Genomic DNA, 23,614 nt, shown 5'->3' with positions numbered 1-23,614 from the left:
GCGCGGGGAGGGGGCGGCCCGGGGGGGGAACACCCCAAACGGCCTCTCCTACAAACCCAGATCTGCAGAAGTGCCGTCTTTCTGCGAGCGGGGCTGTCGTTGCTCCTGTCGCTCGGTGACCGCCAGCAGTGAGACGCGGGTCCTCTGCGGCCGCCGGCGGGCCGGGCCGGGAACACCCTCGGCTCGGCACCGCGGACCTGAGGTGCGGCGGGTGGTTACTTGTCTCGGCAGGTGCCGCAGCGCGAGTGAGCSGATCTGGTGACTGTTTTGCGGATGAGCAGTGCGAAGGTTTTTCTTTTATTCATACAAATATTTAGTCCGTGGACTGTGCCTTGTAAGCCTGCGTGTATCGGAAATTCTTGAAAGCTGCCTGGAAGCATAAAAGCACGCAGCTGTTAGAGGTGGGGGGACCACAGGAGCGTGTTGGTGTACAGGGCAGAGACACTGGGTTTGGGCAGCAATTTCAGCAGCCGAAATGAGGTTGCAGTTACTGTGGAACTGTTCTGACGTGTTCCTGTCTGGTTTCGCACAGAGCTCCTTGCGGAAGGCAGGCCGAAGCAGTACTCGTTTTATGGTACCTGCTTTTCCCATCGTACCCAACACGCTCTGCCAAGCGAAGCGGAGCTTTCTGTCAGTGCTTTCGTTATTAAACTCCAGCGAAAGCTCTGTGGGCAGAGGCTYGGGGATGTAGGGATTTGATAATCGTTTCGGAGCCTTCCCGGCTTCATTCAGTCAGGGCTGAGAGGTGAAAATGACCTTCRTCCTGTCTTCTTCCGAAAGAGAAGCCCCAAGGGGGAAGATCAGCATGCAGTGCTGGGAAATYTGAAGGCATGTTTTTAATTCTGAGTAAGTGAGCAGTCCTGTAGAATTCAGTAAAACCATCCACATCCACAAGACTCTGCTGAGCATAGTGGGCTCTAAAACCAGTTCCTATTTAGCTTAAGCTGGTAAAGATTAAGGGGCCTGGAGTTAATTTTAAAATATTCTGTTCATTAGGCTTTCTGTGTCCCCAGGGAATGGATAAGAAATCAAGGAAGACAAAATAGCAAAGATAGCACTATTTTTCTTTTTTTTTCTTTTTYTCCCAGTTGGATCAGCTGATGCATTTAGGAAAAGGGGRCAGTTTTGATGAAGGGACTCAGAGCCTGAAAGTGACCCAGTTTTGTATGTTAGTCAGATATCCCATGGTTTTGTCATTTGTCTTTTAAATCATCATTTTACACGACATTATTATTGTTTTTTCCTGTGAAGCTGCATGAAATTGTTCAGTAGTTCGTTAAGCATATCTTTAGATTGCTGAGTTCTTCATTACAACCACAGTTGCCTTTTCTAGTACTTGCCATGACTCCTTCCTCATCCAGCTTTGCTTTCACTGCTCCAGTTTGTTCAGTTCCGAAGAGTGCCGGAAAAATACTGTTATAAAATCGAGACCGGTCTTCTACAACCAGCAAGGCTCTAGGCAAGGTGCTTCAAGCTTTTCAGCTCCCAGCATAACTGTCACTGAAGTGACTTACCTGCTTATTGTTTTGTTACTGTCAGTGATTCAGAACACTGGAAATTCTTCCAAATGTCCTCAAAATTGAATACAAAAGAGCAGTGATCACACTGTTGGACTTGTTGTTAACTTTTATAGTTCCTTGAAATTTTCAACTTTTTTTTAATGAAGTAGGCTTTTTATATCTGCTTGGTTTCTAGCCAGTAGTAATATTTTGGATCCTGGCCTGTTTTGTTAATATCAATTTTTCTTTTGACAGCCACAACTATGCTTATGAAGCACAAACTCTTTTTGTCTCCTTTTATTACTGCACGTTACTGAGACATGTTTACAGTTTTTCATATATGCATAGACYACCCTGAAAGTATTTACTGAGCTCATAAGCATGCAGATATGAGAATTATGGGATTTGTATTGTTAGAAATCTATTTAATGGCGAATTCCCCAGAGACTGAAGATCAGTTGTAGATGTTTTAAGTCTGATTACTTCTTGACAAGGTTTATTTAAAACAGTAATTACATTTTTAGTGATTGATAAAGTAACAGAATAAAGAACCGAATGTTGTCTTCGGATCAGCATAGTATGGAGCCCCATGCCACAGTACGTGAGTCTTGAGCTGCAAGTCCCTCTGTTTTTTTTTTTGTTTTTTTTTTTTAATCCAAGTTTCATGCAAACAGGCTCATTAGATTTGTTTCTCTTTGTGCTACATGTTGATGTTTGACAACAGGAAGTAAGTGCAGATCACCACCTTTGTTTTCAATACTACCTGTGGAGCTAGGATATAAAACCTAGTTTCTAGAGGGGAAAGTCTAGTTTATCATCCTACTTTCAGCTTAATGGAGTATGGTGTGTGCATGGTATGCAAGACCAATGAAGTTATGCAAAATGTGTATGAAATAATGGGAGCTTTCCTCRTTTATGAGGACTCTTCCTCACTCAGAAATGCTATTTGATCCAGACAGTCTGTGATTTTGAGATTAAGAAGAGAGTGTGTAGTGTGTCACTGTTTTAATTTTGAGGTGTAAGTTTACTATTTACAGCAAATCCAACCTTTTGGTTTGATAACATACCTGAAACTTAGTTGGCAACTGTACTTCTGAAGTTATGTCTGTGCATTTCATAGTGCCCATCCCACATTTTAAAAATTATTAGTGCTATTTATGTGCCCCCCCCTGCCAGTGCCTTGCTCATTTACCTACCATATCATAATACTGCTGCTCAACAGGGGTCGGAGCTGCGCTAGCTGACCTCACTGAGTCCAAGTTTAGATTTGTTTTCACCTCTTTGAATCTTAAAGATGGATTTCGTAATCTCCCGTATACTAATATATGAAGCAATCTTTCCTCCTTACAGCCTGTGAGAGGAAATTTGACATGGGACTGACCTGAACTGTCCTTTCTCGTCTTAGGCTCTTTTAGGCTGCCGAGTGTGCCTTGGTGAGAATGGGGGATACAAGAGAGATCTGCCCTCACCTGGATTCCATAGGAGAGGTGACTAGGGATGATCTGCTGCTCAAATCCAAGGTACAGAATGTTCTAGTTGTTTCATTCCGTTTTAGCTTCTGTGAATGGCTTTGCATGTCTGCTTTGGGAAGAAAATGCAGCTGGTCTCCATAGGTGAGAAACAKTCTTCCTCCAGTAGTGATACGCCTTGCACGTGTCGCATACAGTAAGCCTTTGTCAAACCCATTTGGTGTCTTTTTCACTGTCATTTTGTCTTGCTCAAATGTGTCACTTATCTAACACATTGCAAAGTGTATATCTAATTGGAGGTGTAGTTTTAAGAAACAAAACACTGAGGTGGAGGCTGGGGAGAACTGTCTTATAGAATAGTTTTTCACTCTTGAAGGACTAGATCACTTAAAAGAAGGTTTGTTTGGATTTTTTCTTTATCATGATTGCAGGGAACTTGCCAGTCTTGTGGAGCTGTGGGACCAAATCTCTGGGCTTGTCTTCAGGTAAAAATAACTTACTGTTTGTGTGCATGATRTGGTGGGACTTCTTTTTAAAATTATAAAATTTCTCAACATCATAGAAATATGTTATATTAAAAAAAAAATAAAGGAAGCCAAACGGAGTTCACAGGAGACATATCTAACAGTTTTTGATGGGATTCTGAGAAAAAAAAAAGGTTCCTTAGCTTAAATATTAATACTATCAGAATATGCCAAAATGTGACAGGTCTCTGTCACCTCATAGGTGATTTCCCTCTGGTAGTCCAAGTAGGAACGAACATAATGCCCAGCACTGACTGTTGGCTGGGTCCTGCCTCTGCTGCCAACTGTGACAGGAGGCTGCAGGTGTGAGAACTCARAAGACATTGCTCAGAGCAGTGAGGCAGAAAGGAATGACGAAGGGCTGTCCTGAATAAAATCAGAGTYGCTGTCCTGGAAGACATCAGCGTGCCATCTTGTTTGAAACAGGCCAGGTGMAGATCTGCTGTAATTGTGCCCTTTTTGGCCATAGCAGAGCTTCACTCACATATGCCAGTTTTTATCTTGATCCCTGTCACACTGACTGTCAGCAGGGGCTGCAGAGAAGTGTTTCTTGGTTGTTTGTGAACCCTATGCAAGCAGAATTGGTGAAGGATTGAAAATCTCTTGCCTCCGTGTTCCTGCACACTGCACCCGCTCTGAAGCAGGGAATTTGTCATTTGTCAGCCTTCTGAAACTGATGGATGATGGATGGATGATGAGAGGTTTTCAGCAACGTTACCAAGTCACCCCCCCCTTATCCATAAACACTGTAAGCAGCAGCTGTGGTTTGTCCAGTATCTTTACCTCTTTCCCAAACAGCTGTTCCTGTTCATCCCAACTCATTATTATGGTGGTTCTCCTGTTTTAGATAGATCACTCTAGCATGAGGTGCTGCATGGTCTAGAGCAGCAGTTCCTAAACGCTTTCTCCCACAGAAATGTCACGTTCTGCTAAATTTTTTGGACTCCTTTTCACTTTCCACATAGGTGTAGACAATCCTTCCTACTTTTCAGAACTCATGATGTGTTCTCCAAAGGGGATGGAATGGGCGGTAGCTCTGTTGCTGTTGTTCACCTTGCTCCATCATCCGTTTCTGCTTCCGTCCTGCCACTTCCTTTCTTCTCTAGCAGGAGTAGAGAGAGCACAGTGCAGCAGGGGGTGGCTGTGCTGCAGTGCCCTGTTCCCTTTCTTGAAGATGTTCATGTGACATCTAATGTAGAAGAATCTGCAGTGGACCTATATTACCTGTACTAGACTCACTCTTCATCCCAAGGACCTCGTTTTGCAAAACATTTTCCTGTAGATGTCAGACTGACAGATTTTGTGCTGCCTGCCTTTCAGGGAGCATTCCTCAGTGTGTGAAGACTGAGAGGCTTTAGCTAATGACACTGTAAGACTCATTATTCATGAAAATATCATTTCTAGTCATTTCCAAAGCATACTTCTTAAAAGAAAGGGGAAAAAAAACCCACRAGGTGATTAACTCAGATTTGCTGCGGAAGAAGAGGGTAACAAGATGATTGTAGAATCGCCAGTCTTCTTTCATCAAAGGATTTGGATTTCATTGCACACCAGAAGCAATGCAATTTTACACTGCAATGTCTAGATGTTTGGAGAACGGTGTTCTCGTTGTACTTCAGCTCCTTTCTCTCACTAGGTTGGTTGTCCTTATGTTGGTTGTGGGGAATCCTTTGCTGACCACAGCACGCTTCATGCCCAGGTGAGCATTTAYGTTGTTCATCTTTAGACAGAAAGAACTGGATTTTTTTTCCATTACCTGTCTGTCCTATTCTGATAGTTTTGTGCTTCACTTTGAATTTAGCTATCAACAGATCATGTTCATTGTTTCACTTTTAATTTTTTTTTAGGCCAAAAAGCACAACCTGACTGTGAACCTGACCACTTTCCGGGTCTGGTGTTATGCTTGTGAAAAAGAGGTTTTCTTGGACCAGCGGCTGGCAACGCATGCTCAGTCACCACCAGTAAAATTCACTGAACCGGTAGGTGTGCGTGACAACGCGGCAGGAGAGCATGGTTCAGTGGGCCTGAATACTTGGCAGRATTTTTGTTTTCCTGTTGCAAAATTAGCCAAGAAGTTTCCGCTATTGTCCAGGCTTTTATTATGATAGGAACTCTTTCCCTGAAAGTGTCTAGGTGTAGTTAGAGGACTAATAGGCTTGCCGTATATAGGATCCCTAAGCAAAAAAAAAAGCTTCCAAATTACTTGAATATCTGTGTTGTTTACTTTTTCTTTTWAAAAAAATGTTTCTAGGCCTTTCTGGGAGTATCTGTTTCTGGGAGGAATCACAGCTGTCACCTCTTTATTTTCACTGCATGGTCCATCAAATTTTTTAAACTGTCAAATTGGAAACACATGCACTAGTGACAGTGCTGTGTATTTCTGATGCCTCGTGTCATGTGCTGCTGAAGCAGTAATGGTACTGTTTCCACTCCCTCCTTGCATTAATGAGAAGAGTAGACAGTGCAATTGGTCCTTTTCTTCCCAGTGTACTTTCTTTAAGGGCTGGCTAGATGTATGTGTACAGATAATATCTCTCACAACTCTTCTTTTAGAGCACGACTCTCACTGATGCTCTATTTCTGTGTCTTTAATCTAGGATTCTCCATTGCCTGCTCACCCTTTGAAAGCTGTTCCAATTGCAGTGGCTGATGAAGCTGAATCTGAATCAGAGGATGATGATTTGAAACCAAGAGGTAACTCTGCACCCAGCTGATGAAAAGGAGGGGAGAGTAGCTTTGCAGTCTGTAGGGCCTGCACTGAGAAGTTCCTAGTTTCAATACAAACAGAGCGCACAGCCTGCCTAGAAAGGGCCAAATTCCCTCTCCTTTGGGGAGGATTGTAGAATGCAGCAGTTCTGGAAAGTATTTCACGCCTCTCTTGTTTGTGCTTTAGGCCTTACTGGAATGAAAAATCTTGGGAACTCCTGCTACATGAATGCAGCACTTCAGGCTCTCTCTAACTGGTAGGCATTAGGGCCTTTCAGTAGAGTCTTTATACTAGACTGCACTAAACATCAGAAGTGGCACTTCTGATCCAAGATCTTCGTAAATCATGCAAAGAGAAATCAGCCAGGCTAGGTGCAGAAAAGGAATATCAAAAGTATATTGTTTATTTAGGGCAATAAAAGTTTTAGAGTAGGAAACTGAACAAACAGCTGACTTATGGCTACGTATGAGATTCTTGTTTAGATGAGCACTGGAAGTAGAACTTCATAGTTTCCATTATGAGAGAAATGTGTTTATCGCATAGGAACGCATGCTACATCTCTTTTAGTTTCTCCAGTGATATAATTYTAACACCCTGTATCCTAAAATATTCTGTAGACAACCTGTTTAGAAACTAACTCTAGGATCTCTTCTGTACATTGGGAAAAGATTCAGATCAACCCTTTGAGTTTGATCAAGTTAGGAATCAAATACGCATTTAGGCTCCCTTTTTCCCCAATTAAAAAAAAAAAAAAAGGCATGCTTTCAAAAAGTTATGCGTTTAAGTTTTGATTAATCCTTAAGTGGAAGCAGAGGAGAAATTTCTACCTACTGAATTTTGAATTTTCTTCTTCTTCTTCTTTTTTTTTTTTCCTCTGTAGTCCACCTCTCACACAGTTTTTTCTGGAGTGTGGTGGACTGGTCCGTACTGATAAGAAACCAGCACTGTGCAAAAGCTACCAAAAGTTGGTGTCTGAGGTCTGGCATAAGAAACGGTGAGTGGTTACCCACCAGTTTAATCTGGACAAGTTCCATTCTTCTGCATATGGCATCAGCCAAGAGGGAGTTTGAGCTTCAGTGATAAGTACATCTTCTAAGGCAGTCAGTTCAAACGCTGCGTAAATGGTATGCAAGGCTTCTTCCATCTCTAGAAGATCCCATGTCCTGTTGTTGGTGATAGAGCAGGCATACTGATGTCCATGATCAAAAGAATGCATTTTTGATAGTAATGCTTTAGCAGGAAAGAGATTTGTTTATCTGACCTRTATCAGCAGGGAAGAAAAAATGGTGGGGTAAGGAAATACTCTTGGCTATTTCTGCGTATGTTCCATGTACTGACTAGCATTTACTGACACTGCTTTTGATTAGTAGAGGAATTGAAGATTTGGATTGGAAAAAGCAGTACACATCTCCCCAAAAGTCACCTGTTTTTCCACTCRTATTTCTAATATGTCAGTGTCAGATGTTTGTTACTGCTTCAAATTCTAGACCAGTTCAAAGGGTGGTGTAAGATAATGTGGCTCTTTTGAAATCTGAAAACCTGGCTGGCCTATACAACTGTAATCAGCTGAAAAAAAATTAAATCAGGTTATCTGCATGGCATTGCATGTTTTGTGTTAGTTGTTCATATGGGGCAAGTAAGATACAGAGCAAAACTATACTGTGTCTTTATGAAGCAAGCTGTGGACTTTGAAGCAGTATAATGTCATTTTAGTATTGGTTTTGATTTACCTCATTTACTGGTCCCTGGCCAGCCCACCCAGATTTTGAAATGGATACGCTGCTGTGAAATCAAAGCAAGTAACTGACTGCAAAACCCTGCCCTGAAAGGAATCCATCACCTAAGACAATTCAAAGTATGGACCGAGCTTTAAGTGAAATGTGCGCCAAGGAAGACCCTCTCTGGGAGGACAGACTGAAACACCTGAGAGATGTTTTCTACCTTTTAATTTGTACGTCATCCAGCTAATAAATATATGCCTAGGCTTTGCAGGTGCATAATTATCTTCTGCACTCTTTAAGTAGTTACCACTCCCTGTTCTGTTGCATATTACACAAACTGGCTTCAGGCCTGATAAGCAAACTAACTTTTCTTTTTGTTTTTTTTTCTTTGTATCTAAACAGCCCGAGTTATGTTGTTCCAAGCAGTCTATCTCATGGAATTAAGCTTGTCAACCCCATGTTCCGAGGCTAYGCACAGCAGGTGGGGCCTCAACAAAACCGCTCCATTATTCCAGAGATGGTGGGGTTTTTCTTCCTGCGACAGTGGTGCTTGTGTTTGGAAACAGTAGATTGTGCTTGGGGTCATGCCCCTGCTTTGTGTCAGAGTTAGTGATCAGATAAAGCCCTCCTGTGGGATTTGGCAGACCTGGGTTCTCTTCCAGGCTCTGCCTATGGCTTGCTGGTATCAAATCAGTGTATATTTCTGTGTCTGTTTTCTCACCTATAAAATTATGGTAGTGACCTCCTATATAAAGGGCTTTAAAATGTGTTGATATGTGCTGCATAAGAGTTAGGTATTATTTATTTATATGAGAGCTGCAAAACCTTGGATAAATCTGTACTAAAATGCTAAAAACGAGTGTTCTATGTTCATTTTCTAGGGAATTACAGCAAAATGAATCTTACCTAAAGATAGTATCTTTCTTTCTTTGAAGTTTTTTTTATCTGCAGTCTCTAGTGTTTATTCTTTAGAATAAAACCTAAACATCAAACTATGATTAGAAAATTTACAAAAGAAGTGGCAGTAGACAGTACATCTAAGCTGTGATACTGATAGCAAGTCAAAACAGTGGTTAAAAATAATGATTAATGGAAGAACTTCTATATTTATCTTTGCAAAGTATTTGAATTGGAAAACTTTCAGCTATAAAGACACAAAGTTGAAAGCAAGGCAGGGCAGGCTAAAAGCCAGGCTTTCCTAAAATAACAGAAACATCACAATTAACTGCCTGGAGTTGTCACAGTACCAGGTGGCTTTCCAGCAGGTCCTTTGATGCAACTGTATCAGCTCTTTTACCAAGTATTGTAAATCTAGGAGCTTGTACCCTGACTGTTCAGTCTTTGGTTTTGGTTCCATTCCTGATTATTAAAGATTTTAATCTGCTCCCTCTAAGACAGGGATCATCATGAACAGAAGACAGTATTCATGAAAATTTGTTCTGTGGATAAGAATCTGCTGTCCTCATTAGGTTTCTCCTGTCCTCTTGCCTCTTCTCAGTGGTAATGCCCTGATAAATAAGCTTGTGGTTTGCATGTTGCAGCTGCTCTCTAGTTTCTCATGGTCCTTCAGCTGAAGATGTTAAGATAAAAAGTGGGCCTTTCATCATTAGGAGCTAAAGCTGTTTGCTGAGGAGACAGGCTTGTTGGTACACCTCCAGGGTACYCTGCTTTAGAAGGGTCTCCTTGTGTTACAGAAGTGGCTAACTTTTGTGGGCAGCGTTGAAAGAGGCTGTGAATGGACCTGTCTCTGTGTTCTCTTGCCCCTTTCCCACTTCTGGGTGGACTCTTAACTAACGTGGAATTGCTCCTGGTTTTCAGGACACTCAGGAGTTCCTGCGTTGCCTGATGGATCAGCTTCAYGAAGAACTAAAAGAACCAATTGTTGCTGAGACAAGGGATTTGGATACCAGTGACCAGGACGACAAGCGAGAGGGTGACCGCAGTCCTTCGGAGGATGAGTTCCTCTCCTGTGACTCCAGCAGTGACAGAGGTGAAGGGGATGGTCAAAGCCGGACCACTGGGGGCATGGGCAACAGCTCCCTAGGAGAGACAGAGTTGTTGATCCAGGATGAAGCAGGAAGAGGTATCTCTGAGAAAGAGAGAATGAAGGACAGAAAGTTCTCCTGTGGCCATCGGCGCAGCAACTCGGAGCAGGTCGATGAGGATGCAGATGTTGATACTACCATGATGCCAGTTGATGGCAGAGCCTCCCCTGAGATGCTCCCTGTTCCTCGTCCTGCCAGTCCGTGTAGGATGTCAGGTATACACCTCTTCCAGTCATGTTATTTGTGGTAAAATGTTGTCTTCCTACAGTGGGACAGTGTTGTAGTGCAATGGCAAACAATGCACAGTTTGACTACTTTTTCTGTGAGTTTCAAAAAAAAACCAAAAACAAACAAAAAAAAACCTTTACATCCAAGACTTTTTTTTTCAGTATTTCTAGCAGTATTCTGCCTTTGTGCAAAACTGCTGTAAAAAAAAAATAAAAAAAAAAATAAAAAAAAGAAAGAAAGAAAAAAAGAGCCAGAAAGGTGTTTAGCTGGGCTAAAGTGCAATGGGGCTGAGTGGGGATTACACTTGCAGGCAGTGAGAGCTACCTCTGTCAAACCTGCAGACATTGTATTAATGCCTTTTCCTAATTTAAGGAAGAAATTTTAAATGTTTACATTGGTTTAGCTGATAGGCTGGCCTGGGAAGATGTTGGCTAAGAAAGAGAAGTGGAAAAAGATATTTGTTAATGTTAAACTATGGGCTTTGTGCAGAGAAAAGGCAGATGCACGGTTTGTGTGTGGGTCTTTTTTTCTTTTTTCTTTTTTTTTTTTTTTTTTCTTTCTTTTTTTTTTTTTTGCGTTGGGGAAAAGAGCAGCAGTTAAGTTGTAGGTGTGGAGTCACCTCCAGCTGAACATATCTGATCTTTCAACACTTCTTTATGCAAGAGCCTTACTGTGCCAACTGGCACTGAACACAGCCGTGCTGTTTATGTGGATTAAGGATACAGGAGCAAGCTGTAAAACCTAATTAGTCACAAGTGTGACAGAAATGGTGGGTTTTTTATATATAATTATTAGCTGTTCAGTATAGCTCTGTATCCATTCTTACGCATGCATTGATGGGATTGTCACCTGCCAATCTGTGCAAGTAGGACAGATAATAGATACTGCACGTGCTGGGCAAGACTCGTGCTAGAACTCAGCCMAGCTCCCAGCCCTGAGACTGGCCGCAATAGGCTGCGCTTGCGTAACACATTTTCAGCAGTGTTTTTCATCCTCCTTGTTTCCCAAGCAGAGCCTGACAACGATGCCTATGTGCGCTGCTCCTCACGCCCCTGCAGTCCAGTCCATCATGAGATGCACTCCAAGCTGTCTAGCAGTCCCCCTCGCTCCAGTCCTGCCAGGCTTGGACCTTCCTATGTACTCAAGAAAGGTAGTGCAAAGATGTCTGGCTTGTGCTGGGAGGCAAAAGGGAGCATGTAGAAGAGGAAGTGATCATTTGCAGGAGAAAGAAAGCATCCATCATGATCCTTGATTAACAATTAAAAAAAAAATGATTCCCCTGGACATTAGTGCTTTCTGAAATAGTGTTGTGCAAAGAATCCAGTAAACCTGCAGCTGAAGTCAAGCTCTGTGCACAACAGATACTCTATTGTGCTCATATACTGGAGCCTGAAATGATTCTCCTTGTGTGCTTTGTTATTAACAAAATAGCTATGAAGGCCCAAGTACAACCTCTGTCTTTGGAAGGGGTCTGCCAGTCTTCATCTGCCAGACTTGTACTTCATACTATGGTCTAGGGACTGTAAATGATGTTATTGAGAGTCTCCTGGCTCTTAAGTGTTTTGGGCTCAATAATAGAATTAAGGCTAAAAATGTCAATCCAGTGCTGGGAGCAATGTTAGGCTTCAGGGTGAAGCCTGACTTCTGTTACTGTTAAACTGGTCTCCTCATCCCAAGCAAATTGCAGAACTAAATCCTCCATCGTTGTGCGGCCTGCAAACACAATGACATGTGCTGATACYAACATCCTTACAGCTGTTCAATAAGAGCATTCTTTCCTAAACTGTGTATTAGCCCCTTCGCTGAGGTCAGTGCAGCCACAGATGTTCTGGTCTGATAAAAAGCACTCTGTGTGCATAGGAAGGAGGGTTTGTTATTAAATAAAACAGCCATGATCAGCTAGTTCTTGGCCGAGAGTCTTCCCTAGCATAAGATACCTCGGGTACACATGGTAAATGCCAGAAAGGAAGGGACAAAGTATGCAAGCAGGTGAGTGGGAAGAGGAAATAAAAGTGTAAAGTTTAGAAGAAAATGTTGCAGGACCTCAGAAAAGCAGAGACTTTATGTGACAGAATGAGGCTTGTAAACATAAAGTAAGAGGATGAAGATGGGATTTCCAGAAACACAATTTCTGCCTGCTGAGAGCTGCTACATTTGTGTTGGTTCAGTTGGCTACCTCCTCTTTCCTTGTACCACTTGAAGCAGCAAGGTTCTTCATGTTAGTTTACAATGGGGGCTCTACAGTCTCTTTGGCATGCAAGTGGTGTCTGAACATGCAGGACAGCACTTGTCCTATGCTCCTGTTCTGTGGCTGCATGACTGCTGAGACAGGAGACTGGAAAAGAGCTCCTAGATGATGGGKCTTCCTTGTCTATCTTTCAGCCCAGATGCAGGCTTCTGGGAAAAAGAAGAAAGAACTTCGTTATCGCAGTGTGATTTCTGACATCTTTGATGGCTCCATTCTCAGCCTGGTGCAGTGCCTCACCTGTGACAGAGTGAGTCTCTTCATGGTTGTCAGTCAAAGAGCACAATCTTGTAGCTTTTGGATCTCTGCTTGGGAAACGACACTCCTACTTCCAAGTACTGTGGGATGCAGTATGCTTGCTAAAATGACAGTAGGTGGGTGAGGTGTGAGAAACCTGCCATTCCAAGAAACAGTCTGTCTCTGTAAGGGCCTGTTTGCTTATCTGTGTTACTGAGTTGGTCGGCAATATCATATTTGTATTAGAAAACTGATTGCTGCACTGCAAAAAACACATCAAAAGTCTTCCTGCTGATGGCAGTTAAAAACAATTAACTGGAACGGGCTTCTCTTAATGTCAGCTCAGGCTTYTAGACTAGACAAAGTCCAGGCAGTGATAAAAGGTGATGAAGATCAGGTCCCAGATCCATTATGTGCACAGGAAACCCAGGCCTCCTTCTCGGGTATTTCCAGGTTTCTACAACAGTGGAGACATTCCAGGACCTGTCACTCCCAATCCCAGGGAAGGAGGACTTGGCCAAGCTGCACTCTGCCATCTACCAAAATGTGCCAGCTAAAACAGGAGCATGTGGTGACAACTATGCCTCGCAAGGCTGGATTGCTTTCATCATGGAGTATATCCGGAGGTGTGTTCCCTAAGCAGGGCTGCTTTCTCCTGAGCTTTCCTCTGCCATGGCTAGAAGGCAGCTATCTGTAACCAGTGGTGCTTACAGCAGGAATGTCAGTTGTAACTATTCCTTGGATGAGGGCACTATCTCACAGGTCTGTTTTGGCCTTTTCACGTAAACCAGCTGCTATTGTTCCCCTTCTTCTGTCATTCCCCTTGAGACCTCTTTTGCAGTTGATAATCTTTTGCTTAYATCTGCCTTCCAGAGCAGATGCATGACCAGTGTAGTTTCCCAAATCTTTTCCAGTTTGAACAATCCCAGTGGGAACCTTAGCTAAGGAGAAATCATTGCTTTCTGGGAGGCTGTAACGAGGCTAGAAGGCCGGCATAGGACCTAAAATCTTGAAGGAAACTAAACCATTTGGGGTTTTGTAAGCCAAAGTGTCCAGCCAGTTTATGTACATTTTTTTTTTCTCTCAATCCCCTCTTCTGCAGATTTGTGGTATCCTGTATCCCTAGCTGGTTTTGGGGTCCTGTTGTGACACTAGAGGACTGTCTTGCTGCCTTTTTTGCAGCAGATGAATTGAAAGGTGAGTTAGTTTTGGTGATGAATGACAGTGCTATGGTTCCTTATCTCTTTAGATTCTTAGCTTTCTCCGTCCATTTCTTAAGCTCKAAAGGACAAACCATTTGACGTGTACACTTGTGTTGGTCGACAATTGTATACTCTTCTGCTAGCTGACTACRTTCTCTTCATGCCTGCAGTTACTGGGAGAAGGGCTTGTTTTGATCTCTTCTTATCCTGGCTTCCCCACACTGGATGGAAGTGTATTATCAGAGTTGTGTGCTGCATAATGGGTGTGCTGCAATGGGTAACTGCATAGTGGCTCTTTTCATTACAGGGGACAACATGTACAGCTGTGAACGGTGTAAAAAGTAAGTTTGCATTATGCGTATTRTATTTCTGCAATGTCATTTCTCTGTCCAACTGTCAGACATTTTGCTCTGTCTTCTGCCTGAACATTTCTTCTGCTAACTGGTATGTAAAATCTGCCTTGCCTTAAGCTAGAGTTCTGACCTTCAGATACCGCTGATCTYGGGTAGAAGTGCTGGCTGTGGGGAAAAAAGAGGAGGGGTATAAATGGGAATGTGGCTTAGCAGTAATGGGGCTATTGTCATGCCTCTTCTTTCTAATACAAACTGCTCACGCTGTGCTTCATTTGATACTGCAAAGAGCCTGAATTTGTTGCTGACGAAATTCAGGATTTGTCTTGGATTTCAGAGTGAGCAAGACTGGATGCAGAACTCGGCCAGAGAGTGGCTTTGCCTTTTGGCATCCCTTTCTTYTAGAGATTTCTCACAGATAGTTTCTCTTTCTCCCTCAGACTGCGGAATGGAGTGAAGTACTGCAAAGTCCTCCGGCTACCAGAGGTGAGTAAAAGCAGCTTSTTTCCTAGTTCTCTCTTAGCTGCTGCTGTCTGAGGAGGTAAGGAGGCTAGAGGTAGAATGGAGATAGCAGTCTGTTTTGCTAGTGAAGTCCTTTATGTAGACCAGAAGAGATGTCTAAGCTGATGAGCCAGCAGATGACTAAAGAGTAAAAACCCTTGCAAAGAGCAGAGAACGTACAGAGATGCTGGTGGATCAGAGTGCCCATTAGCAACACTGCACTTTGGTGCTCTCTGTCTCTGCTCTTTCAGATTCTTTGCATCCACTTGAAACGGTTCCGGCATGAGGTGATGTATTCCTTCAAGATCAACAGTCACGTCTCCTTTCCCTTGGAAGGGCTGGATCTGCGACCTTTCCTAGCCAAGGAGTGCGTCTCCCAGATCACCACCTATGATCTCCTGTCAGTCATCTGCCATCATGGCACTGCAGGCAGTAAGTCCTTCTTCCTGGGAATATATGCCAGAGAAGAGCAGAAGTGTGTTCCAGGGCTAGCGAACACTTTCTCTGGGATGAAGAGGGCTCTCTGCAGTGTAAGGCCTGCTCTTTCATTCCCAGGCTTGCTCAGCCTCTGCCCTTTGAGGCTGAGCAGCTTTTGACAGATTCCCTGCAGCTCTTTCAGCTTTACTGCTCGGTTGGCTCAGACCCTTTCCCAGGGTTCATGCTCATTAAATAAACCTTTTTCAAGGAACACAGATCAGGGTGACAGCACCAGGCTACCCCTACTCCAACAAAGCTTGCCTGAATGGGAATTCTGCTTCTTGCTTTTTTTCCTTTCTCTGCCAGTAGCTTATGGCTTATCCTTGCTGGGCTGCCAGCGTTATCCCGGGTCTGACTTTTGTCTGCACTCTGTTGCGTTTCCTCTGTTACAGGTGGGCATTACATAGCCTACTGCCAGAACGTAATCAATGGCCAGTGGTACGAGTTTGATGACCAGTATGTCACTGAAGTCCATGAGACTGTGGTACAAAATGCAGAAGCCTATGTCTTGTTCTACAGGTGAGCCCTGCCCCGAACACAGCAGTCCCTTGCTGGTGGCAGAACACCTGGAAAGGTCTTTGGAAAACTAAAATTTCATGGATTGCTTCATTTTCTCTTCCCTTTCCTACTGAAGGAAAAGCAGTGAAGAGGCTGTGCGAGAACGCCAGAAAGTTGTGTCCCTTGCCAGCATGAAAGAGCACAGTTTACTCCAGTTCTACATCTCTCGAGAATGGCTYAATAAATTCAACACCTTTGCTGAGCCTGGTCCTATCACCAATCACACCTTTTTGTGCTCTCACGGAGGTAAGGCACTGCTACTGGACCTGGGAATAGCATGCAACTTTCAGCTGCACCCACTGCACCCTTTTGCTGCCYGATAAATTAACAAATACAGGGGAAAAATGCTCCAGCTCCAGTCCTAATACAATGTATGCTGCAGTAGGATCCACTTAATTGGCAGAAACTCCAGCTTGCTCAGGGAGAGATAAGAGAATTACCCCATTGTCCTGCTGATCAGAGGCTGTAGTGCTGGGAAACAGCACTTCTCAGTCCCCTGGTTGTTTCCTAAAAACAAACCTATGGAAAGCAGATAAGGCAGCATTTATCTGTGTTACCTTATCAGCAAGGTTGGCCTTCAGTATTTGTTTGGAGAATGGAGCACATACTACTGGGCACAGCTGATATCAGACACGTTTTCCTGTTCTGCTTCTTGATCTGTCATGCTGGGAAGCCCTCATGTGTTTATAAATCTCCATTTGAAAATGAAGCACTTGATTAGAAATTGAAACCATTAATTGAGAAACCTCCAAAATTAATGAACTCTTGACTGTTTTCCTTCAACAGAGGAAGCAGATTCCAGAATTGGGAAGCTTCCAGTAGGAAAAATCTGCCTTTTTGTTATTTGTCTTTACCTGGCAATAACCAGTTTCCTGATTAACTCTCTTGTCTTTCGTTCACAGGAATCCCTCCTAATAAATATCATTACATTGATGACCTGGTGGTGATTCTACCCCAGAATGTGTGGGAATATCTCTACAACAGGTGAGGATGTCCATTTCATTCTTCTTCCCACTGTATTGTTTAACTAGACTAGTCTGCCACCCTAGGATCTTCCCAGCTCAGCAGTGACCAAGACGTGATGCCTTCTCATGGCATCTTATAGGTGTAGGGTACTTGGTATGGGCAGACATACGTGGCATTTGGTAGAGCCTCCTAGTTTAGACTAAAGTGAGCTGTACCAGTGCATTGGTTTGGATCAATATTGCTGTGACCCTTGCTGTGTGGAGTAAAGTCAGTCTCATCCATCCAGAAAACAGCTGCAGATGCCCTTTCTTACCAGTGCCTGGAGCAGTATAAAAATCCATCTCTGTAGGATTCAAGGTTGGGAAACACTTCCATTCTGCCACAGTTCTCCATTCCCTTCCCTCTCTTTCTGGACTCAGGTTTGGAGGTGGCCCTGCTGTGAACCATCTGTATGTGTGCTCAATTTGCCAAGTGGAGATTGAAGCACTGGCCAAACGCAGGAGAATTGAAATTGACACCTTCATCAAGGTTCGTATGGGAAGGATCTGGAGGTAATGGCAAGGGATGGAGGTAGAAATGGAGACCTTGTCACAGATGTTTAGTGGAAAACTCTTGTGCCTGCCTTCCAGAATGTGATCCACAGCATGGCTAGGACACTGATCATGGGGTTCCCCTGTGCTAACAGAATGGAGAGGGGCAGCTGGAACAYGATAATGCTCTGTGTAGCTGCATAGAGACATGAACTTTGAAACCACCCTAGTCTCTTGCCTGCTCTAGTAAGCAGGAACAGGTTGTGAGGAAGSTGGTGGGATTACAGAGGTTTTGAAGAATGGCAAGGCTGCCTTGCAGTTAATGGAAGGGTCTCCCCCTGATCTCAGCAGTGACTAAATCCTTCCCTTATCTGTTCTCTGCTCTCCCAGCTGAACAAGGCTTTCCAGGCAGAGGAGTCTCCAAGTGTCATCTACTGTATTAGCATGCAGTGGTTCCGTGAGTGGGAAGCCTTTGTCAAGGGGAAGGATAACGGTAAGAAACCCGAGATCTCTGGAGTCTGTCGGTGGAATGGAAATAAGGATGTTACTTGCTGGATGCACTTCAATAAATGTTTTACCTGACTGRCATGATTGATTGATGCTGATGGAGTTCAGTGACCAGCCACTCTGCCTGCCTGCAGATCCCTAAGGGCGAGGCAGAGATAATGAAATCTAGCTTGGGAAATAAGCTGAATCTGGTGGAAATGGAGCCTGGCAGGGTGCATCACATAGGTGTCGGATCTCATTTCTGAGCAGCTTCTTATGGCATAAAAGTACAGTCAGGGACCATATCAGCAGTAACATCAGCCTTTTGTTTTTTTCAGTTTCCATGTAATGGAAGTGGATGTCTTTGCCCTGGAGGGTCTTGACTTTACTGTTCCAGACAGATTCCTCTGAGTACTGTTGCGGCCTTTTCTGGCCAGTCAGAGTTCCCTTTCTGTTTGGAAATTCCTTTACTGTAGGGTTTTGTGTTTAATACCACTTTCTGTAACTAGAGCCTTGCATACCTGATGGCAGTATATTGATTCTCTATATTGTTAGTATTAATGTTGAGCTTTTCCATCCATGAATGATGCCTTCTCCACACACTAGTTGGCATCAGCCACTTACAAAGCCCCCTGAACTTAATATTCCTCTAATAGGACTACTATACAGTCTAGTAAAAGCCTTCTAAGTCTTCACTGGCTCTGCTGCCTCTGACAGATGGTCAGATGATGTGTGGAAGGCAGAATGGTTTTCTGACGTGTTTGTTCTCTTCTTACAGAACCCCCTGGACCAATAGACAACAGCAAGATTGCACTCACAAAAGCAGGTGGCCATGTGCAAGTTAAGCAGGGTAAGGCTTGTTGTATTTGCTGACTTAAAAGTTTTGTTTCTAAAGCATCCATCTGTCCATTGTGAAGTAGGAACACAGCAAGATGGTTTTGTAGAGGATGACGGGCCTYGGCACATCTCTGTGCTGACTGCCCTGAGCCATCTCAACTCTCCATTTAGCAGCTCCTCRTGACCTGCTTGCTGATGTGTCTTACTTTAATAAAACCTGCAGTCTCCTCTCTGTTGCTATTCCCCAAACCCTTTCCACCATCGTCTTTGCCCAACATGGAGCTTCAATCTCGGTGTTGCTCTTGACTTCAGCATCTGTTGTGGTTCAGCTTGAGAAATAACTGCTTATGTTATRCTGACCTTTCCTGCCAAACAGGTAAAGATTGTATTTATACTGTGGCTATCTCTCAAAACAACTGTTTCTGCTTTCCTCCTTTGCTGTAACCTCCATAGCGAAGTTCTCTACTCTCCCCACTTGGTGCCCTGACCACTTTAAGCTGTCCTTCCCAGGTGTTTTTTCAGTCTCTTCTGGCAGCAGAAGCCAAACTGCCTGGGGCTGATGTGTCTGAGAGCATTTTTGTAGGCTCCTTGGGCTGTCAGACCTCATTCGGTGCTGTGCCTGAGAGAGAGGGTTAGGTAGGCAGGCCGTTTTATTGTGGGCTGTTGCTGCTCAGCTCCTCTTGTGGAGAATGAAGACATGATTGCAACAGGAACACAGAGCAGTTGGCTAAACTGTGATGTMGCCTCAGTGGCTTCTAGCAGCAGGTGGCACTGTAGAGGGTTGGCCAGAACTGCTGTCACTACAGCTGCAAGGTGCAGAGCTGCCTCCTTAGTAGGTGCGTTAGGGTTGGATTTGGACAGTGCAAGTTGCAGGCAGCACTCGTGKCTTCCAGTGCCTCACTTTTCCTGGTGATGGGCCTAAGCAGGGAGAGGTGGTGGGAGAGGATGTTCTGCATACTGTGACAAACCAGCCTTTCTGTGTCGTGGCTGCACAGAACGAGCACCTGCACTGGGGATGTCTGATTACTCCTGTTGTTGTTTTCAGGTGCTGATTATGGGCAGATCTCTGAGGAGACATGGATTTATTTAAGCACGCTATATGGAGGGGGCCCAGAAATTGCTATCAGACAGAATGTGGCCCAGGCCCAGGAACTGGAGAACCTACACGGGGAGCAGAAGATTGAAGCGGAGACCCGGGCTGTGTGAACGGTGCGGGATGGGGCAGGGAAGGTACGGCACGAAATGAATATGTCCATGCGGGGCTGAAAGGCTGGGGAATCATGAGGAGTCAAACCTCTTCCTCTGTCTGGTACTCAAAGGTGTGTGCAGTGTTCACCACCACTTCTGGGGAAGGCAGGTTTTYTCCACCATCCTTTCACGTGGTTTTGAGTATAGGGACAGTACTGGAAAAGCCTGGGAGAAGTCAAATTTTCTGTAATTCATCTGTGCAGCCCCAGTGGATAAAGCCATGGTGGGGAGGCTGCAGCCAAACTTCACTAGGAAACATTTTGACTTGATCCCTCTCCCTTTTGTTTGCTTACAAGAAGCCAGCACTCCCAGCCTGCCCTTAGTGAACTGAATCTCTCTGCTCCTTTGCAGGTTTTGCTTCTGGCACTTTTTTTAATCTTATGGATAAAAATAACAAAATGTTATTGATGTTGCCCATATGCAATGTTGCAACTAGAGAAACCTGTTTATCTGAAGCTGACTAAAGCCGCAAGGTCTCCTGATAGTTTTGTGCTGGTGATGCACAGCTAATACAACTTTCTCGTTTTGCTCCTTATCTAATTCTTGCAACTTCAGTTGCAACTAAGAAATGTTGAAAGAGGCTGTGAAAGAGGCTGTTTCTCCCCCCCCACTGGCCATAGCTACATGTTCATGGTCCTGCGGAATTCTCTCCTCCTTGTATCTTGTATTGTGTTCAGCCTGTTTTCAGAGAACAAAGCTGAAGACAAGTTCTCCTTCAAGGTGGCTTCCTACTGTACTGTTTCCTGTAAAGCTTCTGGCAGCTTTGTAGATATGGATGCAGCCTTCTAGGTATTAAGCTCACAGAGGTGGTACATGAACAGCTTAAATGCAAAGCTGTTAGATGGGCAGACATCAGAGCTGGACACAAGACAGCTCTGATGCAGACTTTAGGGTTTCTGTTGTGGTTCATCTATCTGCTTGTCCAGACACCATTCTCAGATGGACCCTGCTGTATGCCTAGCCCCGTCTACACACCTTTTATGAGAAGCAGTAGGTGTGTGAAGGGTGAGGAGGACCCTCTAAGGCATTTGTTTGCACAGAGCCTAGTCAGGTGGGTCACCTTTGGACAGGGCAGTAATTCAGCACTGGGGAAGGTGCCCAGCTGAGCAGGCCTCAGGTTCTTGAARCAGCCTCTTAGCCTTGTTTTCTGCAAACAAGCCCCCATGTGTGTGCTAAGCTCATTTTAGCGTCTCAACACAGAACTCATTTGTGTATACAGTGGCTCATTTAATGAAAAAGAAATAACTTGCGCCCCAGTTTGCTGATGCAGCCACAGAGTGTCTGATTGATTAATAGGCAGAGAAGAGAGGAATGAAGATGGAAAAAGGCTAAACACTACTTCTCCCAGTAGAGCTATTCAAATCTTCAGCTTTAAGCCAGCAAGGAACTAGTAAATTCCATGCAACTTTGCAAACCCTGGAGTGAGATTTGATGGAAGGAGAACAAGGCAAAGCTGGCAAGGCAGAGGTAGCCTCTCCCTTGGACATAAGCAAACTCTTATGTTCATAATGGTGCTGGAACCTTCATGATTCTTCACCATCAGTCTGGCCTTGATACCAGACTACAGCATGAGGCTATGACCTCCCTTGCACTTTGTGTGCTCGTCTCAAGAAGAGAAGGGGAGGGAGGAGGAGAGGAAAGCTGCTCTTTGAGTCACAGATAGGAAGTGGAAAAGGGTGTGGGAGAGAAGAGTTTTTGAAATGAAAAATGTGGCCTTCAGATTTTTTTTTAGACCAAATGTCTGCTACAAACAGCAAATTATTCTTTAAAAGATTCTCCGTAAATGGTTCAGCATGTTAACTTTACTAKCCTGTTTACTGGATGCTTGTATATCCCCAGCCAGGCCAGAGGGGGTCAGAGAATGAGCCACTGTTGGGATTTCTCATCGTTTTAAGCTGTCTTTGTTCACCACTGCAGCCTTCTTGGATTCTGCTGCAGAGCCTGTATGGCTGCATGTCTGTGTTGTGTCTGTGCCACTGAGAGGATACTGTACAGATTGTAATAACACTTCTGTGCTTAAGTGTTATATTTTGTGCTGAAAAATGTGTCACAATAAATACATGTGCATTCAACAAGCTGCATGACTGCTGCCTAGGTGGCCAGAGGGGTTTGACAGCTTCCATGGAACTCAGAGCTCTAATGCAAAGATAAAAAAGAAAAATAATCAAGCATCCTGCTACTGCTGAGCAGCCTTACAGAACAGATCCTTCAGAGCAGCAGCAAGCTGCAGTAGTGCAGTCCATTAAAATCATACTGTAGTTGTTCAGACAAGGGCACCTGCTCCTTTCAGCCTCTTACAAAGACTTCCTGTTCATCTTGGGTCACTTACTCAGGTCTGGTACAGTTTCAGCTCAGTTTCTGTCTCAGGGAGCTTGTGTTTTCTGGGAAGCATGTGCTGTTCGTGACCATCATTGCCAGGAAAGTAACTTGCAAAGGGAGTAGGCTTGTAGTAGCAGGAGTCCACTTCCCTTGGGAATGTTTATATGAGGCATTTACATTTAGCTTTGCTCATGGGTGTGATGCAGGCAGGAGGCTCTTGCTCCTGAGGCCCCCAAGAACCACTGTGCTCTTGCCAGCTTGTTGCCAAGTTTTACCACTCTGAGTAAGAGTAGCTGAAACAAGTAGATGATATGAACAGCAGCTCCTCACACTTGAGGGGCTGAAAGAAGTTAAGAAGGGTACTTTCCTCCTGAGTGGTGAGTGAGACTGCCTTATTAGCTGAAGCCAAAATATCACAAGAACCAAGGCTGGTTAATAAGAATATTCAGCCACTTTTAAGTGAGCCACTTTTAAGTCATCCTTCAAAACTTTCATCTAGCAAACAAACTCTGTAACCTCAGCAACTGCAGAACAGTTTGTAACATTCCTGGAGACATTAACAAACTCCCTTCCCCTAGGGATGGGATTATACAGTGTCTAGACAAACAACTTCAGTATTACACTAGCAAACCCCTAATTCTACTTTTTGTTATCCTCTGTTAAACACCCARTGCTTTGAAGGGTGAGTGTAGTGCTGCTTTTCTCCAGCTCTGGTAGCAGGTAGTTAAGGTATTTCTGAGCACCAATCCTGAACACAGCTAGCTGTGTGAGCCATTGAGAGCTAGACTTTATGGCCAAGATAGATCAGTTCTTTTTGCATAAACACTTCATTTTTTTCCGTATTTTATCAGGTCCCGTGCCAACTGCAGAAATGCGGAGATGAGAGAATTGTTCATACATTGGACTGATTGAGCTAACCTCACTCTTTGTATTACTTCTTTCCTTCCCCTCCAGTCTTTTGCAACTATTGGGAAGTTTACAGATACTTAAGTTCAGTTRACAGTAGGTCCTGCTTTTCTGCTGAATAGTCAAGGCTTAGACTATGTCTCACGAACACATGAGTTTGATACAACTGAAGCTGTGATACACAGAATGACAGGTACTCTGCAATACCTGCCTCTATACTCTTACTCTACAATGCATACGTGTCACATCTCAACTCGTAGGAAGTGGAGACGATAGCTCTTCCTTCAGAGATGCAGGCCAACGTACTGTAAATCTACCCCACAGCTTACYCTCCACACTCACTTGTTCATGCAGCCACAGCCTTACTCTGCAGCCCACAGCTGCCAGTGGCACCTCTCCACCCTCCTTCTGAATGACCAAAATAAATAGCATTTTGAATACTGTATGTGACATGTTTAGGGATATGTATTTAAAGCTCATTTTATTTTCTTCCTAGTAATTGCTCAGCTTGGCTTCAGCTTCCAGCCTTCATCCACTAATTTGATTGCTGTTTCTATTT

The 23,614-nt window shown here is 44.0% G+C and overlaps 1 protein-coding gene across 3 annotated transcripts in view; it reads left to right on the top strand.

Moving 5' to 3' along the window:
• USP20 (ubiquitin specific peptidase 20) overlaps nt 1-21,905 on the top strand; it is a 22,383-nt gene extending 478 nt beyond the window's left edge. Inside the window, exons 1-24 of one of the 3 annotated variants that reach the window (XM_085325243.1) lie at nt 104-288; nt 2,905-3,019; nt 3,400-3,453; nt 5,129-5,191; nt 5,340-5,471; nt 6,090-6,186; nt 6,386-6,455; nt 7,080-7,193; nt 8,323-8,401; nt 9,739-10,180; nt 11,206-11,343; nt 12,576-12,688; nt 13,129-13,301; nt 13,778-13,872; nt 14,185-14,218; nt 14,668-14,713; nt 14,980-15,160; nt 15,598-15,724; nt 15,840-16,009; nt 16,666-16,747; nt 17,149-17,257; nt 17,650-17,752; nt 18,524-18,595; nt 19,628-21,905. In XM_085325243.1, the coding sequence (XP_085181369.1) occupies nt 2,939-3,019; nt 3,400-3,453; nt 5,129-5,191; nt 5,340-5,471; nt 6,090-6,186; nt 6,386-6,455; nt 7,080-7,193; nt 8,323-8,401; nt 9,739-10,180; nt 11,206-11,343; nt 12,576-12,688; nt 13,129-13,301; nt 13,778-13,872; nt 14,185-14,218; nt 14,668-14,713; nt 14,980-15,160; nt 15,598-15,724; nt 15,840-16,009; nt 16,666-16,747; nt 17,149-17,257; nt 17,650-17,752; nt 18,524-18,595; nt 19,628-19,788 (2,736 nt within the window). In that variant the 5' untranslated portion in view covers nt 104-288; nt 2,905-2,938 and the 3' untranslated portion in view covers nt 19,789-21,905. Of the gene's footprint in view, nt 1-103; nt 289-1,403; nt 1,465-2,904; nt 3,020-3,399; nt 3,454-5,128; nt 5,192-5,339; nt 5,472-6,089; nt 6,187-6,385; nt 6,456-7,079; nt 7,194-8,322; nt 8,402-9,738; nt 10,181-11,205; nt 11,344-12,575; nt 12,689-13,128; nt 13,302-13,777; nt 13,873-14,184; nt 14,219-14,667; nt 14,714-14,979; nt 15,161-15,597; nt 15,725-15,839; nt 16,010-16,665; nt 16,748-17,148; nt 17,258-17,649; nt 17,753-18,523; nt 18,596-19,627 lie in introns of those variants that run through there. The other 2 variants (XM_085325244.1, XM_085325245.1) reach the window with 2 other exon arrangements.
• Nucleotides 21,906-23,614: the final 1,709 nt, after the last annotated feature.

The sequence above is a fragment of the Rhea americana genome, unplaced genomic scaffold, assembly GCF_003343005.1.
Source record: "Rhea americana isolate MKP2758 unplaced genomic scaffold, rheAme1 scaffold_97, whole genome shotgun sequence".
Taxonomy (NCBI): Eukaryota; Metazoa; Chordata; class Aves; order Rheiformes; family Rheidae; genus Rhea; species Rhea americana.
The sequence above is the reverse complement of the archived record's forward strand: the minus strand, read 5'-3'. Positions and strand labels throughout refer to the sequence as shown.